Here is a 17,611-nt window from a genome sequence, read left to right as displayed (position 1 = left end):
TGTTTAGCCAGTGGTTTCTACAGTGTAAACAAACAGATGAACAGTAATTGATTAAAAATAAACAGTTAACCTATGCAAGCTTTTGTTTGACTCCACACATAATCCAAGCGCTCGCACTCACACTCACAAAAATGGCTGAGTTTTCTGACAAAAAATTGTTAGAAGGCTGTAGCAGGGTGGACCCCTGCTCCTGCCCGGAAGGGGTTAAAAACAGACCTGGGAAGGGGCTGTGACTGGAGAAAATAGCCTTTAGGCTGGGGCAAGAAGCCTGGGCTCATTGGGAAAAGTAGGCTCAGCTGTGGCCATGCTCCAGTCAGGCCCAGCTAGCCCCTATGAGAGGCTGTGAGCCAGAAACCAAGACAGTCTCTCTCTAGCTATAGAGGGAGATGGGCTTGGCTGCAGGACAGAAGGTACCTGAGTGAAACAGGGCTGGGGAGCTCCAGCCTGGAAAGCCCCAGACTGCGGCCTAGCATTGGGCTAACAGGTACTGGGGGTTACAGAGGGCAGCCCAGGGTTAGGCTAAGGCAGCAGGTCCAAACCCTCCTTGCCAGTGATGAGTAGCCTGATACTGCAGTCTGCCTCAGGGCTTGGGGCTAGACAATGACTGGCAGTAGCCATATACTGAGGCAAGATGGGGATAGAGGGTGGGGTTCCCTGGGGAGGGGAGACCCTGAAAGGGGTTACTGCCAAGGGGCAGCACCCCATGTAAAAGGGCACCGGGTTCAGGGAGAGACACAGGGGCCAGAGGACAGGGGGATCACCGGCCTGCAGAGGGCACTCCAGAGCTGGAACGAGCTAATTCCCAGGAGTCACCAGCAGGAGGCGCCGCAGGGGTGAGTCCAGCCTGTCTACAAAGGCCAAAACATACAGAAAGCCAATTAAAATTCAGTATGTTTACATTACAAATTCTGGTGAAACATTACCAAAAACTTTTACAAGATGGACGCAGTTATCCAATACTGAGCCTATGAATAAATAGGACCCTATCAAATTCACTGTCCATTTAGGTCACTTTCACAGTCATAGGATTTTAAAATTCGTAAATTTTATTATTTCAGCTATTTAAATCTGAAATGTCACTGTTGTAATGTTAGGGGTCCTGGCTCAAAGGATTGGGAGGTGGGGAGGCGTCACAAAGTTATTGTAGGGGAGGTTGTAGTATTGCTATTCTTAATTCTGTGCTGCTGCTGGAGGCGGAGCTGGCTTCAGAACTGGGCAGCTAGAGAGCAGCTGCTGCTGGCCAGGAACCCAGCTCTGAAGGCACAGCCAGCAGCAGCGCAGAAGTAAGGATCTGTATAGAGTAAAAGTATATAAAAAAAAAGAGACCAGATTTCATACTCCGCGATGCATTTTTCATGGCCATGAACTTGGTAGGGCACTAATAATAAAACGTCACATGTCTGCAAGTTTCAGGCTGCAACATGTTACTGTACCATGTACCCAAGTTAAGAGTTCTGTTAAGAACATTTCTACCTTGACGCAAACATTAACATTCATGACTCAGATACTTTACACACATACACACACACCCCCACCCCCTACCTTATCAGGTATTTAAGCTTTTCACCTAAACAAAAATATATTAAGCCAACTGACAAGTCAGATATACAAACCCTCTCTACCTAACCATCATCAGTTCTCCTCTACCCTAAGAAAGTAAGAGGATGGTACAGCAAGTATCTATAAGGAACATTAAGTGATCTCAACTCTAGTTATTACTAAGTAAAACTTCCTTTCTCCTTCACATTATTTCTTCTGCCAAGCCCCATTATAGTATATCAAGTATAACAAGTTTATGGAAGAGAGCTGAAAAGTGATAACTACTCAGAGAATGAAGGACTGTGTATTTCCAAATAGCATGCAATCTGGCTCCTTCACAGAAAGATATTTCAGGAAAAAAAAAAGCTAATTTAAACTTCAAGATGGAACATCACAAATTTCAAAGAACAGACACTGAGTAAAGCAGTTACTCCTCCCCCTGAGGATCATGAGCTAAACAGGCTTCAATTAGCTAAACAGGCTTATAGAACTTTGCCAACAGGAATGAAAGCCTTACTGTTCTCTAATGAGTCTGCACTATGGGGTGCAGGAGGCACAATCAGGATAATCCAAAAGGAAGAGTTAAATGAAATTAAAATAGCTGAGTCAGAACACTTTCCCCTTGCTGGAAAAGGAAAACCATGGAGAACAAACCAACATTTAACACTATAGAGGCCAAAAGCCTTAGAGTTTTGATTTTTCTTTTCTATATCTATGTGCTATCTAGGACAACAAAGTGGCGCAGGAGAAATAAAAATTCTTCCCATAAATTAAAAATTTTGCTTGATTTTATTTAGTCTTCATCCCTCCACCCCCATCCTTTACTCCCCAAACCCTCCATTTGTCAGACACACTTTCCTCCTCAGCTTTAACCTCCCTTCAAACCCACAGCTGACTTCTCTAATCCACCTTTTCACCCTCAAGAATGCTACACATTTTAACTGCCTTCCGTTAACCCATGAATTATGGATGTTACTTTCTCCAAAGCCTGCTGATGCTACTTCATCAGTTAGTCATACCAAGGCACCTCTTTCACATCCAGCTTTAAGTGTTTCCTTCCCTTCTAGATAAGGCAAGATGGCCCCAAAAGAGGCCCGAAACTCCAAAAGTCATTATAACCAATTTGGCCCCCTCAAGTTTACCTGATTTCTGACATTCCTGCACATTCTTCCTCACCTTCCTCCTAGATGAGGGATGTGGAGTCAGTATTTATGACTAATTTACTTAAAATCAGTTGGACAACAAGTGCACAAGACTGTTTGAGAGGGGACAGATTCTACTCTAACTAAACTGGAAGCTCAAAAATTGTGCTCCCCAAACCAAAACATTCAATATCTGAATTATACCACAAGCCAGATGTGTGCATCCTTTGAGTTCCTTATATTTCTTACAAGTTGTACATGCACTTAACTGAATCTTCGTGACCTTTTCCATGTGTTGAAATAGACAGTTGTCACAGTTTAATTTGTTATTAAGCCCACTCTCACTCATTAAAAAGATACTCTAGTTACTAATGTCAACAAATAGCAGAACTAAGCATCATCTTCTAGCATTAAGTCCCTCTGCATTTCCTGGCCAACATCAGATTTTGTCTTACCATATTCCCTTCTGTTCCTCTCATAACAGAGTTGAGGTGCCTTGATTTTCTTCTCACTCAAGTCCTTTTCCATGTTCTGCATATATGTAATGCCTCCAGGAACCCCACTTCCCAAGCCACAGACCCTTCATCATTCAAAGCCTTCTTACCCCCAGTCCATTTAACCTACTAATTAAAATGGAACCAGCAAGTTCTTCCAACCCAGTGATGATGCAATGTTACCCCCATTGTGCTCTCTCAGTGTATCCCTCTATTATTCATCAGATAATCTCTGAATTTATATTTTAAAGCTTCTCTAAATAGCGTAAATATAAAACAGTAGTTATGAAGTGCAGTGAATGAGACTTGAGTTTTGAAAAAAAAATTGATCACACCATTTTAATTGCCTATAATTACATCCACACAAGGAAGCAGAGGTTGCACAAGAATCTTTACTTCTAGCATTTCCTAACTTTGACCTCACAACCGTAACATTCATTCAGCATAGTTCTGTATCTAATTTCCATGTTTTTTAAACAGTTTGTATTATGTTTGATTGTAGTATATATGGTTCCAATATAAAGCATTATGCTGTACCATGAACAATGCTAAATAGAAGCCTAAGAAAAAAAAATATTTCAGAAACAAGTGAGGGGGGGAAAAAGGGGAAGTTTCTGAGGGGCACTATAAAGGAGATAGAGGGCTTGGCTACACTCAAAACTCCAAAGCACTGCCGCAAGAATGCTCCCACAGCAGCGCTTTGAAGTGCGAGTGTGGTCACAGCGCCAGCGCACGTACTTCACCTCCCCATGGGGAGTAGCTTGCAGCACTGGGAGCCACGCTCCCAGCACTGGGGCACTGTTTACACTGGAGCTTTGCAGCACTATAACTTGCTGCCCTCAGGTGGGTGTTTTTTTCACACCCCTGAGCGAGAAAGTTGCAGCGCTATAAAGCATCAGTGTAGCCAAGGCCAGAGTCAACATTAGAGGGAGTGGCTCACATTCCTGCAGCTTTTCTGGCAAACTAGCTTTCCCCACGGGAAGCTATATGCAATACTAAGTTGAAAGACTGAGGCAAGAACATGGTAAAGAGCAAAGTAGTAAGACAGCTGGACACCTCATGGAAAATGAACATTTTTAAAAAGGAAACTTAGCTTTTTTCCATTCAACATTCCACCCTCCTTCCAGAATAGCTTCACTCAGCAATCTTTTCAACATGGCTACACTATTGTGTGCAGAACCTGACCTGAAATACTAGAGAGCCAGCATTTTCTGATTTTTACTTACATAGCTTTTTGACCTTTCATTAGAGCTCAAATGTGTAATATTTCTATGTACTCACACGTGCTCCCACATGAGAATATTAGCTTGAATAGAAAGTAGCATTCCTTTTACAAAGACAAAAAGGTTGGAGCTCTGTAAACAGTGCTAGGTCTCTATCAATCATTACTTAAATTTTGAATAAAAAAGAGTGAAAGTTTTAGTAATTTTGACGAATATTAGTTTTCAAAACAAAAGTTGTGTTATTACATAGTTAATCAAAACATGATCTTGAATAGTGGTAATCATTTTTTGTGACATGCAAATTTTAGGCTACGTATTACTTTAAGTCTCAAGTTTTCGCACTACTGGAATGCAATCCCTAAAGTCCTGCCAGAGTTAGTTTTGCATGGCAGCCTCAAACTGACCATGTAAAGAAGCCTCAGCCAACGAAGTTTGATCTATCATGGTTAAGTTAAAGATATACAAATTGACACTGTTATTTTGAATAATAGTAAACCTTAAATATCAGCTATTCCCAAGATCCAGGTTCATGATTCTAAGAGTCATTTTCATTAGCAATCATTTTAGCCTTTTTAAAAGATTTTGAAAAGTTGAGTGTAGGCAGCCGGAACTGAGGAATTACACTGCATGCAACACTGAGAAAATAGATAAAGAAGTGGATAGCATAGTTCATGCAGCGAAAGAAAACAGATGCAGGTCTGCGCTGATTGCCATGAGCATACACACAAGATGACACTGACCTGGAGGCAGCTGGAGTTAGAGAGTTATTTCCATTTCTTTCACTTGAACCTTCGATGTTATCTTCTTTGATTTTCACTCTTTTCCTATCCTTCTCAGGTTCAGCCCTTTGTTGTGTTGCTGGAAGAGGAGTGATGTTCATTGGTGCTGCCATAAGTACATATTTTCTTTGATGGTCATCACTTGGATCCAAGTTCTTGGTATATATCTTTCTTTCTTCTTTATTTTGAGATGAAAAGTGAGTGGTTTCCTCTACTGTAGCATTTTTGCTCTCTCTAGGGTCAGAAGTCATGTCCACTGGAATCTTCTCCCTCCTTTTTATGCTTTTAGGGATTTTAATTAATTCTAGAGAAGAATGATAGTTATGTTTGTATACAAAGAAACATGTTGGTAATTGAAATAAACATACACTTTCATATAATTACTGAAACCAGCAAGATAGCATTTAATCTATTCAGGTGATGACTTGTTTAATGCAGACCATCCCAAGATGTTTAGCTGCCTCCATGTTGATGGAGCTATCAGATAGTGACTTTGTAGTAACATACATCTAAGAGTCCCAAAAGACTTAAAGACATAATTGGTACCTCCACTTTACTTCTCTGACCTCTGTTTTAAAAAACTTTCACCAAACCCTTTTAAATAGATATACCTAACTTCACACACCTCCTTTAATGTTTTTTCATTCTTCTGACATTTGGGCTGCTATCCTGGTAGCTAAAACTTACTGATGACGAACTGCTCAAATAAAAAGCAAGTACTTCTTTTAGGCAGAAGGAGCTAGCTCAAACTGTACTCCATTTCCTAACTTGAGTTTCCTTTCTTCATGACCATGGACTTCTTCCACATTTGTTTCACTACACATCTGCCTATTATCTTTGCAGTACTCTTCACGTGAGCCATAGTTTCATCTCAAGGTGGGCAAGTGTGACCTCCCCTACCTTAGGGCTTTCCAATACCTAACTTTCAAAAATACTGATTTTTTTTTTAATTGTCATGAGGAAGCATGACCCCATCAATCCATCTTTAAAACTTTTCTACTTTGAAGAAACCTGGAAACCAGAGAATTTAAGACAGTTAAGGATTTGCTGCCCCTGCTTAACACATCTAACAATTCATTCTTACACCTCCTTACATCCTTTTACCGCTATTTTTGAGAAGCTTCTCAGTAGTTCCAGACCTGTTGCGTTTTCCACATTCTCAACAAGTGTCACCTGAAAGCATCTTTCTTGCCTATGCCTCAGTTTCTCACTGCCTGAAAGACTGATTGTAAGCTTTAATTTAATTTATTAGCCACATAATAACTTGCATTATATCTATTTTCAGTCAGTGTGCTGTTATTTTACAAGGCACTTGGTTACAGTTGGTATGAAAAATGCTTCAAATATTTTTATTGAAACTCAAATTCTAGTAAACTTTCTGGAGATGCAAACTCAGGATTCACACCTTTGACGTGCTTCAGCAGAAAACCTGTTCTGTTCTTTTCAAAACAATTTTTGAACAACATGGTCACAATGGTTTCAGAGTAGCAGCCATGTTAGTACGTATCCGCATAAAGAACAGGAGTGCCACCAAGGTGCCACAAGTACTCCTGTTCTTTTTGTGGTCACAATGGTGCAGTACTCCCACCCTGCCCTCTAATCTAATCTTTCAGTGTACACATCTCAACTGCTCCAAGAAATGCATAGGAAGTTTGCAATTGTCCCAAGACAACTAAGAGAAAAAAACTGAGGGTTATACAGAGATCAGCATACCTGGTGACTTGAAACTAATGGAAATTTAGAAATAATCACAACAGTTCTCATTGACACTCTACTGGGGTGGTCACCCGCTCCTGCCATGAGGAGTTTAAAAACAGCCCTGGGAGCTGACTGGGGAAGCAGCCATAGCTGGGCTATGCCCCAAACAGGCCTCAGCTGGCCCTATATAAGAGGCTGGGGGCCAGGCGCTCAGCAGACTCACTCTAGCTTCTGAGAAGGAGGGACCTGGCTGCAGGGACCTAGGCACAGGACCTGAGTGGAGCAGGGCTGTGGAAAGGCAGAGGAGCTGGGGAGCTCCGACCTGGAAAGCCCCAGACTGTGGCCTAGGAGAAGGCCCACGGTTACTAGGGGTTGCAGAGGGCAGCCCAGGGGTAGACAAAGGCAGTAGGTCCAAACCCAACCTTGCCTATGATGAGTGGCTTTTACACTGCAGTATGTCCCAAGGTGTGGGGTTAGACGATGACTGGCAGTAGTCTTATGCTAAGGCGAGGTGCAGATAAGGGTCCCCTGGGGAAGGGAGACCCCAAGTCTGAAGAGTGTACTGCCAGATAACAGGGCACTGGAGTCCTGGGAAGGACACGGGGGCCAGCGGTAGTGAGACATTGGCCGACAGAGGGTGCTCCAGAGGCTGGAAGCTAATTCCCTGAGAGATCAGCAGGAGGTACTGCAGGGGTGAATCGCGCAGAGCTACAGACACCAAACTAGGCTTTGCTCCACTGTGGAAATAAGTTAACAGTTACAGCTAAAAAGCTTTTTTAGCTGTAAAACATTCTTACAGGCAACAGAAAATAGAAAATATTACCAATGCTTCCTTTTTAGAGATAGCATCTCGGACTGGCAGAGAGCTGAGCTTGCATTTCTCTTCCTGCCAGTACCTGAGATAACTGACCTCTTTGTGGACTCTGGGAATCCTTCAAATTCCAGTTGTAGGATTAAATGTCAGCTGAACAATTAGCTGTATACACAAGCTTTGTAGTGGCCACACAGTAACACCCAACAGGCTTCTCAGTGAGGCAGATTTTGGAAGAATTCATGCACAATAAGCAACTACTGTGGCATTCTGACTTCTCCCCAGTTTGAACCAGCTTAGAGTATGAACAAGCACTGACATGGCAGCCTTGTCAGACTGAACCAGCATGTACTCCTTTCTGGTAAGATTTTGTGAATTCAAGAGAGATTCAACCTGACCACCATTTTCCAGTGGAGGAGAAATGTTCTGTTCGCCAACTATGCCATATTGAGAGGAAGAGGGGACGTATAAAAAGGAAAGAGTTCAACAGGTAAACCCATTCAGTAAACAGCACCACAAAAGATTTTGTACTCAGTGGATATATGTCTATACAGTCCATAGCAGTCAACAGCCTCTGGCTCAGGCTAGCGCTCTAAAATAGCTGTATAGACAGCCCTTTGAAGCTATGGCTCAGGCGGCAGCTTGGGCCTGAAGGGTAGGAAGGGGTAGGCTACAACAAAAAATTTGCCTTTAAAAGCTGGAATAATAATGGGCAAGGTTAGAGTGCAAAGCCACTGCTTTATATGCATGGCTGTGGCAGATTCTAACAAAGGAGAAAAGTTATATGGTCAACCCTCACTTTCAAAAACAACTCTGAGCTGCTTCAAAGATCTCCAGAGTAATGTGTAGGTGTCTTGGACTGGTAAAAATGCCAGCATCCAGAGTTTCCATCCTGCTTCAAAAGTTCTATTCACTATTTTCTGTGAATTTCAGTTTTTCAGTTTCAGAATTCTATAGCAGAACTATATATACACATGCATACAGATTTCAGACTTGTTAAATTAAATGTCAGTATACTACTTCAACATTCATTTCAATAAAGAAATGTTTTAAAAAATCACTTCTGTTCAGCAACTTACAAGACTGCAGGATATTTTACAGTCACTTGTTTAAGTAGAGTGTTTATGGTCAGGTTGAAGACATATTTTAGCTGGTTGAAGACTCACGCCTCGGCAAAAAAAGGTAGTTATGGCAAAAAAGGCTCAAGTATTTATTTTGTTTAACTTTATTACTGATCAGAAATAGTTACCTTCAGGTTCGTACTTCATTTTCAGCTCATCCAGCATAACTCGCAAGTTCATGTTCTCACTTTGGCATACCTGCAGGTGCCTCTCATTGGCAAAAAGCTTCCTTTCTACCTCCAGAACCCTCTGGCTCTCATATAAAGCTTTCATTCTCTGTAAGGATAGTTCGTTTCTCAAAGTTTCGGTCTCCTTACTGGGAAGGAAAAGGAATTGATCAGTTTGAAAATTCACAAGGGTCAAATTAGGTAACAATTTACAGTGAGCTTTCAAAACTTAAGTATTTGGTTACTCAAACCCTCTTAGAACAATTAACTGCAACTGGAAGTCCAAATCCTCTAGGGAGCTTTGAAAAATCCCAACCCAAACTTGAATTTTGAAGTCTCTTCATTTCTCAGATAGGAATAATAGTTTAATTAATGGAGAATAAAAGGTACTTAAACAAGAAGTTATGTAACACTGTAGTGAAAATTATACAACTTTAATCTGAGAACCCTCCCTCCCAAATAACAACCTGTGCATAAACAAATACGATTTAGTTTTGTATTCAACTTCAGAGCCTGTATTTGCAATGTTTGGACTGGGAGTAGTCCATTTGAGCTAAATAATGAAGACTGAGGGACAGATCTCTGGCTGAACTAAATTATCATAGCTCCGCTGAAGCTGAGGCTTTGCTCCTCTGCATACAGTACCAAACTGGGTCATTTTAGAAGAAGACTATACTACTGTTATTCTGTATGATCAAACCTGGACTTCAAACCAGAAGGAAGTTCCCAGTAATATTTTAGATACTTATTTCAAATTAAAGAGAAAATTGTGTAACATGTAACCTTAGACTGGGGGTGGCAATGGCATTAATTTATATACAGCTAAGGATGAAACTAAAGCCAAGGACCTCTAGAACTAAAATCCAAGACAATCAAAACTAAGAAACCCTAGAGTATTAGTAAAAGCCACACAATGTCTTTCACAAGCACATCAATAATGTAGATTTTGGCTTCCTGGACCAAGAGAGACAAACAAGGTTAACAAAAAGCAAAGATGAAAATGAGCATTCTAGGTGTTAAAGGAGGGGCATGCTGAAGCCAGGCTGCAAAGGGATCCTAGAGGGCACTGGCCTCAGGGACGCATTCTGTGCCAATGAGATAAAAGGGCTTCAGTAACATGGAAGGGATCTGTAGCCCTATAGAGAGCAGAGGATATTTTAAGATAACTCGTTATTATGTCCTCTCTCAATACCCAGGAACAGGGCCATAAGCCTCGGTTGGACAGGAAAGCATCTGGGTGGGTTGACGGTGCCAGCATGCCTGGTATTGGTGCATTCAGTATAGACTGGGTAGCATTACAGGGAGTGGTATAAATGAGGCTAGTTCCATAATATGTTGGAGCACTATGCTGAGGTGATCCAATGCTCTGTCTTCTGTACTAGCAGCAGTTAACTCCAAATCTCAAGACTGCACTAGAGCACATTTGTGGGGAATAGGGATGCCCCAGACAGAACAGACATCTCATGTATCCATCATTTATTGGAACTGCTGCCTGGCAAAAGGAGCAAAACAGATCATTCCCAAGTACTGGGAGTGGGCGGGGAGGGAGAATTAACAAAGCAAAACAAAATAAGTTAAAACTTCCAAATAATAAAATTATTAGAATTTTACCAAAACAGGCTGCTACCCTAACTGACTGTACTCAAAACTAATAAGCACACAGCTAACTGTAATTTAAAAAGAGGAGGTATAAAATCCACAGGTACCAAGGAGCTCCATCTCAGTCACGAATGGTGAGAAACAACCGAGGGGCCGTTGAGGCCACACTGTTATTTGTGCTACTGATACACGCAGGACACTTATGACCTAAAGATTCCAATTTTGAGCACCCAGGGTCCATGTGCACTGAGAACAGAATACATGTGGACAAATGAAGAAATGGCAGAGTGTAAGACAGCTGTAAATTAATGCAGATTACAAATTTTTTTTTTTAAAAACAAAAAAATATGTAAAATTCTATTTCTAGGTTTTAAACCCCCACACACTTACTTGGAGTTCTCAAGTTTCATTTGAAGCAGATCTGTATAATAGCCATCTTCAAATTCTCCACCTGTTGAACTGCTGCTAGAAGGTTTTGATTCTTCCATGTTCTCATATAAATTCTGATGCAAGGGAAGAGTTCAAAAAATTGTCTACTAGTGTTTTCAGAAGTGCATTAGTTCTATTCTATTTAGAGTTTTCACTGATTCATCAACATTTTAATACAACTCCTGCCAGATGAAGCTACCTGCTTTATAAAGGGATTTAAACTTGAGGTAGCAAGAGCTTCACTTCATCTGAGTGTTTCCATCCAAAATTTTGTTTTAGGGAAGCAGCCAGAACTGAAAAAGATCCTCTGGTTTCAAAGATACACAAAAAGCCTTGATTAAAAATTTACCCTCCTTTTCCAGTATAGCTACCCAAACATTCTGTAGATTAGTGAAAAACAGAATGAAAGAGTCTCCCTGTTGATACCAGATCTGGGACAGTCACAGTATCAACTGTCCCTCGGATCCCCTTCTTTGGCTCTGTCAGGGCATGCACCAATGTCACAAGCTTCTTAGCCCTCACCTTTCTTGAAGCAAGGACCTGTATCCCTGCCCCTCTAGATTGGGTATTTTGGCTTCCATTTGCCCTGCAAGCCAATGCATGTATCCCAGCAGGTCTGACCTTAGTCTAGTCCTTGAAGTTCTCGTTACACACACACACACACACACACACACACACACACACTAGTGACCAGCTAGCCTTTACAAAGCAAAATAATTTATTTTAAAAGGGACGAGTGAGAGGGAGAAGAGTACAGTACAAATACCTTCATGGGGAGAAAGATATAGGGTACCAAAAGGATCTAATTTAGTGAAAAAAGGGATAACAAGAGCCAAATAACTGGAAGCTAAAACCAGACATATTCACCTTAGAAAACAGATATCTTTAAACAATGAGAGTAATTAGCCATTTGAAAAAGCTAACAAGAGTAGTAACAGATACTCTATTTCTTCAAGTCAAGACTAGAAGCCTTTCTGGAAGATATGCTTTAGCCATAAATATTATTGTGCTCAACTGGATGAAATTTAATGATAGTCTGACTACCTACATATCACAGACTAAATGATAGAATGGTCCCTCTGGCCTTAAAATACAAGAATAAAAATATGAGTTGTGTGACTCTTTAGGACTTAAAAAGATGCACATAATAGTCGTAAAATGGAGACTGTTACCAATCTAAATAAGTGTTGTGAGCATCGTTGAGATTATACGGAATTACAAATAAGAATTTATACTGAAAGCCTCCTCTCATATTTTGAAGAACTTATTTGTCCCACGTTACAATAGTTAAACTTTACAGGTTTATTTTGTGAAATACATACCTTAAATTTCTCCAGTTGCCTTACTTTCATTAGAAGATCTTCTATTTCACCATTCTTTTGTTCTAACATTGACTGCAAGCGTTCTAGCTGCTCGAGCTCTGCCTGAGAACCTTTCATCTGAAGCAGCGTAGCCATTTGTAGCTAAACATCAAACAAAAACCATACCAATGTTAAGACTCAAAGAAAAACCTTTCAGTACTCATATCCTTACCCAGGAAACTTCGGGGACTGCAGTCCTAACTCAGCAGCTGACATTCACTGCAATACTTTTTTAAATGCTTTTCTACTCCTACAAGTACAGAAATGGCATTGAGTTATCTCAACCATCATATTAAATATGTTCTTATACAATAAAGATGGATTTTTAATACTTGCTGGTCTATCCAACTCAACCTGGGCTGGTTCTCAAGTGTCACAGCTGTCCTTATTGGGCACTACCTAGTGACATTCTCCAAGCCTAGTTACACACTCATTGACGCCTCTGTAGCCCAGCTAAAATTTCATGAACAGTTGTGATGGCTATACACAAGAAAGCTTGAGATGCTTGTTTTGTATGGCTAAACAAAAACAAAGCAGTAAAAAAGTAAAAAATGAATCATCTAGTACACACAGGGAGCAGATCCAAGAAGATGCCTTTGTGTAGCCATTCAGCCAGAGCAGTCAACAGTAAAATAAAATTCCAGATGAAGTCCACACGCTCAAAGAACAGACATCAATATCTACCACCCCCATTTCTATTATAAGACATATGAATAATTAAAAGATTGATTTTAGCTGTAGCCAAACAGAGAGAACACTTAAATGGCAGAGGCATTATGAATTGTATTTCACTGATTTAGTAAAAACAGCTTTAACAACCTAATACACAGTTAAATATTGAACAAGACTGCATAGAAGTGATAGGGACAGGAATAAAGACTATATCCAAAGCATGTACATTACGAGAACTAAAATATAGATGGATAAATGAAGTGCATTAACCCTTGAAGTCTCTGAGGTCAAGTATATTCATCCTTAAGATTTGTAACAGACAGGAGCTGGTACGTTTCTGCTTCTTCTTACTCCTTCACCCTCCTCCTAATCCACCCAATACCATCTCTCCCAAGAGATGCTACCCTTACTCCTACCAGCAGGCAGAAAGCTCATTTCACACTTCCTCTATTCATTTTAGAGTAAAGCCAGTCTGCACTCTCAGGCCATGTCTACATCTAAAACTTTACAGCGCTGGTTGTTATAGCTGTATTAGTACAGCTGTATAGGGCCAGCGCTGCAGAGTGTCCACACTTACTGCTAGCAGCGCTGCAAGTGCTGTTAGATGTGGCCACACTGCAGCGCTGTAGGGAGTGATGCATTGTGGGCGGCTATCCCACAGGGCACCTCGTCCCAAAGCGGCGCTGGGGCTTGTGGGAAGGGGAAGGAAGTGTGATTGTCCTTCTGCTTCCTGTTCCTGTTCCAACGGCCAGCGTTGCTTTGGTACACATGCGGAGCACTGTGGCAGCATTGTGACTCTAAAGCGGTTTTTCTGCATTATCTTTCAAGAATGGATCCTCAGGTACTGAATACCTTACTAATGACTATTGCCAGCACATCTCGCCTTACTGTTGATCTAATCCTTAGGCTGCTAAATGTGCGTGTGACTGACATTGAGGAGTGGGACGATGGTACTGAATCGCATCAATATGCAGACAGTACAATGCTAGTGGCAATAACAGACGTGCTCTGCTCCGTGGACCAGCGCGTTTGGGCTCGGGAAACCAGCACTGAGTGGTGGGATCACATCGTCTTGCAGTCATGGGATGACGAGCAGTGGCTGCAGAACTTTTGTATGAGGAAAGCCACTTTCATGGGACTTTGTGATGATCTCGCCCTCAACCTGCGGCGCATGAACACGAGATTTAGAGATGCCCTTTCTGTGGAGAAGCGGGTGGCTATTGCAATCTGGAAGCTGGCAACTCCAGACTGTTTCCGATCGGTGGCGAACCAGTTCGGAGTGGGAAAGTCCACCGTTGGAATGGTGCTGATGCAAGTTTGCAGGGCCATTAATCGAACACTGACAAGAAGAACCGTGACTCTTGGGAACGTGCAGGACATTTTAGATGGATTTGCAGAAATGGGCTTCCCTAACTGTGGAGGGGCAGTAGATGGGACGCATATTCCTATTATCTCTCCACCCCACCTGGCATCGGAGTATATTAATCGCAAGGGGTACTTCTCTGTGGTTCTGCAAGCGCTTGTGGATCACCGTGGGCATTTCACTGACATTTACTCTGGATGGCCTGGAAAGGTGCACGATGCACGCATATTTAGGAACAGTGCCCTGTTCAGGAGGCTTAGGGCCGGGACCTTTTTCCCAGATCACAAGATAACAGTAGGGGAAGTGGAAATGCCCATCGTGATTCTGGGAGACCCCGCTTACCCATTAATGCCATGGCTCATGAAACCATATACGGGGAAGCTTGACAGGAGCAAGGAACGGTTCAACTACAGGTTGAGCCGCTGTAGAATGACTGTGGAGCGTGCTTTTGGCCGTTTGAAAGCCCGCTGGCGCAGTCTGTTCGGGAAGCTAGATTTGATGGAAAGCAGCATTACCGCTGTTATATCCGCGTGCTGCACCCTCCATAATATTTGTGAAGGGAAGGGTGAAAGGTTCAGTGAGGAATGGACCTCCGAGGTTAGACGTTTGGAGAATGAGTTTGCTCAGCCAGAGAGCAGGGCTAATAGGGAGGCCCAGGAAAGGGCTTCAGGGATTAGGGATGCTATAAGGGAGCAATTTGATGCTGAGAACCAGCAGTAATGTTTGGTGCATGTGTTGTGCTTTGCTTTACCTTGCTATGTATAATTAACCATTTCTATCACCAATAAAACATAGGGAAAGAAATACAAACCAAATCCTTTTATTTGTCATACAGTAAAAAACAGGAAAGGGGGTATGGGTAGTTCACAGTACATTCAGATGTTTTACTATTTCCTATTTTACTCAGTTGTAACCGTCTGATGCAACTCACCATTACTTTGCTGCAGAATGATGGGGGTGGAGTGCACTGGGTAAGAATTAAACATATCTTGGTTACTAGGTGATCTTATAGGTGTTGGGGGCAGCTGATGATAATAAGGAACTGGGTGCTGCATAAAGCTATTTTGAGGATACACAGGGGGACAAGGAACAGTGCTTTGGGAAGGCTGTGGGCTATCACGGTATATATTTGTCTGCATGGCTACAAGAGACTCAAAAGACTTGGTTTGGCGAGACAGGAGTCTCATCATCTGCCTGGCTATTCTTTTGGCAGACAATTCCTGTCTCCTGCTTTCAGTCAGCCTCCATTCCTGTAAACTTTTTCTCCACTCCTCAGTCTTCCTACTTTCCCTGTTGTAGTGGTTCAGAACGGTCTTGATCAGCTCCTCTTTTGATTTCCTAGGATTGCGCCTCAAATTCTGCAATCTACGTGAGGCTGGTGACACAGCTGCATTACTCGAGTTGCCTAGAAAAAATAGAGATAGAGACATGTAAAACACAGGGGCATCATTGTTTATTATCAACTTTTGAAGGACACTGGAAACTGTAGGTAGCATCCCTTTCACATACCTCACATAACACTCTACAGTTCAAGAAAGCTAAGACATGTCTAGCAGTGGGGTGAGTACTTTTGCTTAAAATTCTCCCCTGTTAGTGGGATGCCTTGGTTCCTGCTTGGAAGGGGGGCCGGGTGAGGAAGAAGCACCCCGCAGGACACGGTTCCCGCTTGGAAGGGGGGGTAGGGGACGGACAGAGCACACAGCAGGGCAGGTTTCAAGCTTGGAAGGGGGGGTGGGGGACGGACAGAGCACACCGCAGAGCAGGTTTCACGTTTGGAAGGAGGGGTGGGGGACGGACAGAGCACACCGCAGAGCAGGTTTCACGTTTGGAATGGGGGGTGGGGGACGGACAGAGCACACCGCAGAGCAGGTTTCACGTTTGGAATGGGGAGTGGGGGACGGACAGAGCACACAGCAGGGCAGGTTTCACGTTTGGAAGGGGGGATCGGCGAGGAAGAAGCACCCCGCAGGACACGGTTCCCGCTTGGAAGGGGGGGTGGGGGACGGACAGAGCACACAGCAGGGCAGGTTTCACGTTTGGAAGGGAGGGTGGGGGACGGACAGAGCACACAGCAGGGCAGGTGAGGAAGAAGCACCCCGCCTGGATGCCTACGTGCTGGGAAGGGGGGGGGGTGGATTGGGGCAGAGGAAACAGACCGCCTTGCGCTGGGGAGCCGTGCTTCTAGCTACCTGCCCTCAATTATCCCTAAACTATCCACAGGCTTTCATAATGCCAGACATATCACTGCTGCGTGTTACCAAGGAAGAGCGGGAGGGTCTTCTACAGGAATGCGGATACCGCCCTGGCCCCTATGCAGCTCGCCTGTGTGCGGCCATGGTCCTCCCACCCCTCGCTGCACAGTGGATCGGACGAGTTAGCCTGAACGGGACAGGGACCACGGTGGCTCTACCTATAAACTTGTTAAAGCACATTGCCCAAGATCTAGCTGCAACTTTTCAAGAGATTACTCAGGCAGATTACACAGATGTCATAGATCAAATCAATGGGCTTTTCCAAGTTTAGGCATGCATGCAGTCAGCCATAACGAAAATCCTGCTATCACAAAGCATTGCAGTCTACTTACCACGAGCACGACCCTCAGCTTCCTCATCAACGTCCGCTTCCAGCTGCTGGGACTGGCTAGTCTCCTCAGGGCTAGAGAAGAGCTCCTGACTGCCTGTGTCCTGAGACTCCGGGGTGTCCCCCTCAACGCCAGTAGTATCACTGTATTCATCCTCTACACCATCCCCCACTTCTCCCTGCTCTGAACTCTCCATCGTGCTTCTGGGATTCACGGTGGGGTCACACCCAAGAATGGCATCCAGCTCCTTGTAAAACCTGCAGGTTGTGGGGGCTGCTCCTGAGCGTCGGTTTCCCTCACGGGCTTTGCAGTATGCACTCCTCAACTCCTTAATTTTTACTCTGCATTGCAAGGCGTCCCGTTCGTAGCCCCTTCTCATCATCGACTGCGATATCTGACCATAGGTATCGTAGTTTCTCCTTCTGGAGCGCAGCTGTGTTTGAACAGCCTCATCTCCCCACACACTAATTAGATCCTGCAGCTCTGCATTGGTCCATGCTGGGGCTCGTTTGTTGCGTGGAGGCATGGTCGCTGAATGATTGATTGATTAATTGCACTCCACGCCTGACTGAGCAAACAGGAAGGTGATTTTTGAAATTTCCCGGGGCATTTAAAGGAGGGGTCAGGTGAGC

General features: G+C 43.2%; 1 protein-coding gene across 3 annotated transcripts in view; it reads right to left on the bottom strand.

Annotated features, from left to right (window-relative positions):
• The window catches only part of SPDL1 (spindle apparatus coiled-coil protein 1), a 58,043-nt gene that overhangs the window by 10,396 nt on the left and 30,036 nt on the right, over window positions 1–17,611 (bottom strand). For 2 of the 3 annotated variants that reach the window (XM_030572651.1, XM_030572653.1), the window contains exons 8-11: window positions 12,325–12,465; window positions 10,964–11,076; window positions 8,936–9,123; window positions 1,344–5,481 (exon numbers count right to left, since the gene is read on the bottom strand). In XM_030572651.1, coding sequence (XP_030428511.1) covers window positions 4,934–5,481; window positions 8,936–9,123; window positions 10,964–11,076; window positions 12,325–12,465 — 990 coding nt within the window. In that variant the 3' untranslated portion in view covers window positions 1,344–4,933. Of the gene's footprint in view, window positions 1–1,343; window positions 5,482–8,935; window positions 9,124–10,963; window positions 11,077–12,324; window positions 12,466–17,611 lie in introns of those variants that run through there. The other variant, XM_030572654.1, reaches the window with a different exon arrangement.

The sequence above is a fragment of the Gopherus evgoodei genome, chromosome 8, assembly GCF_007399415.2.
Source record: "Gopherus evgoodei ecotype Sinaloan lineage chromosome 8, rGopEvg1_v1.p, whole genome shotgun sequence".
Taxonomy (NCBI): domain Eukaryota; kingdom Metazoa; phylum Chordata; order Testudines; family Testudinidae; genus Gopherus; species Gopherus evgoodei.
The sequence above is the reverse complement of the archived record's forward strand: the minus strand, read 5'-3'. Positions and strand labels throughout refer to the sequence as shown.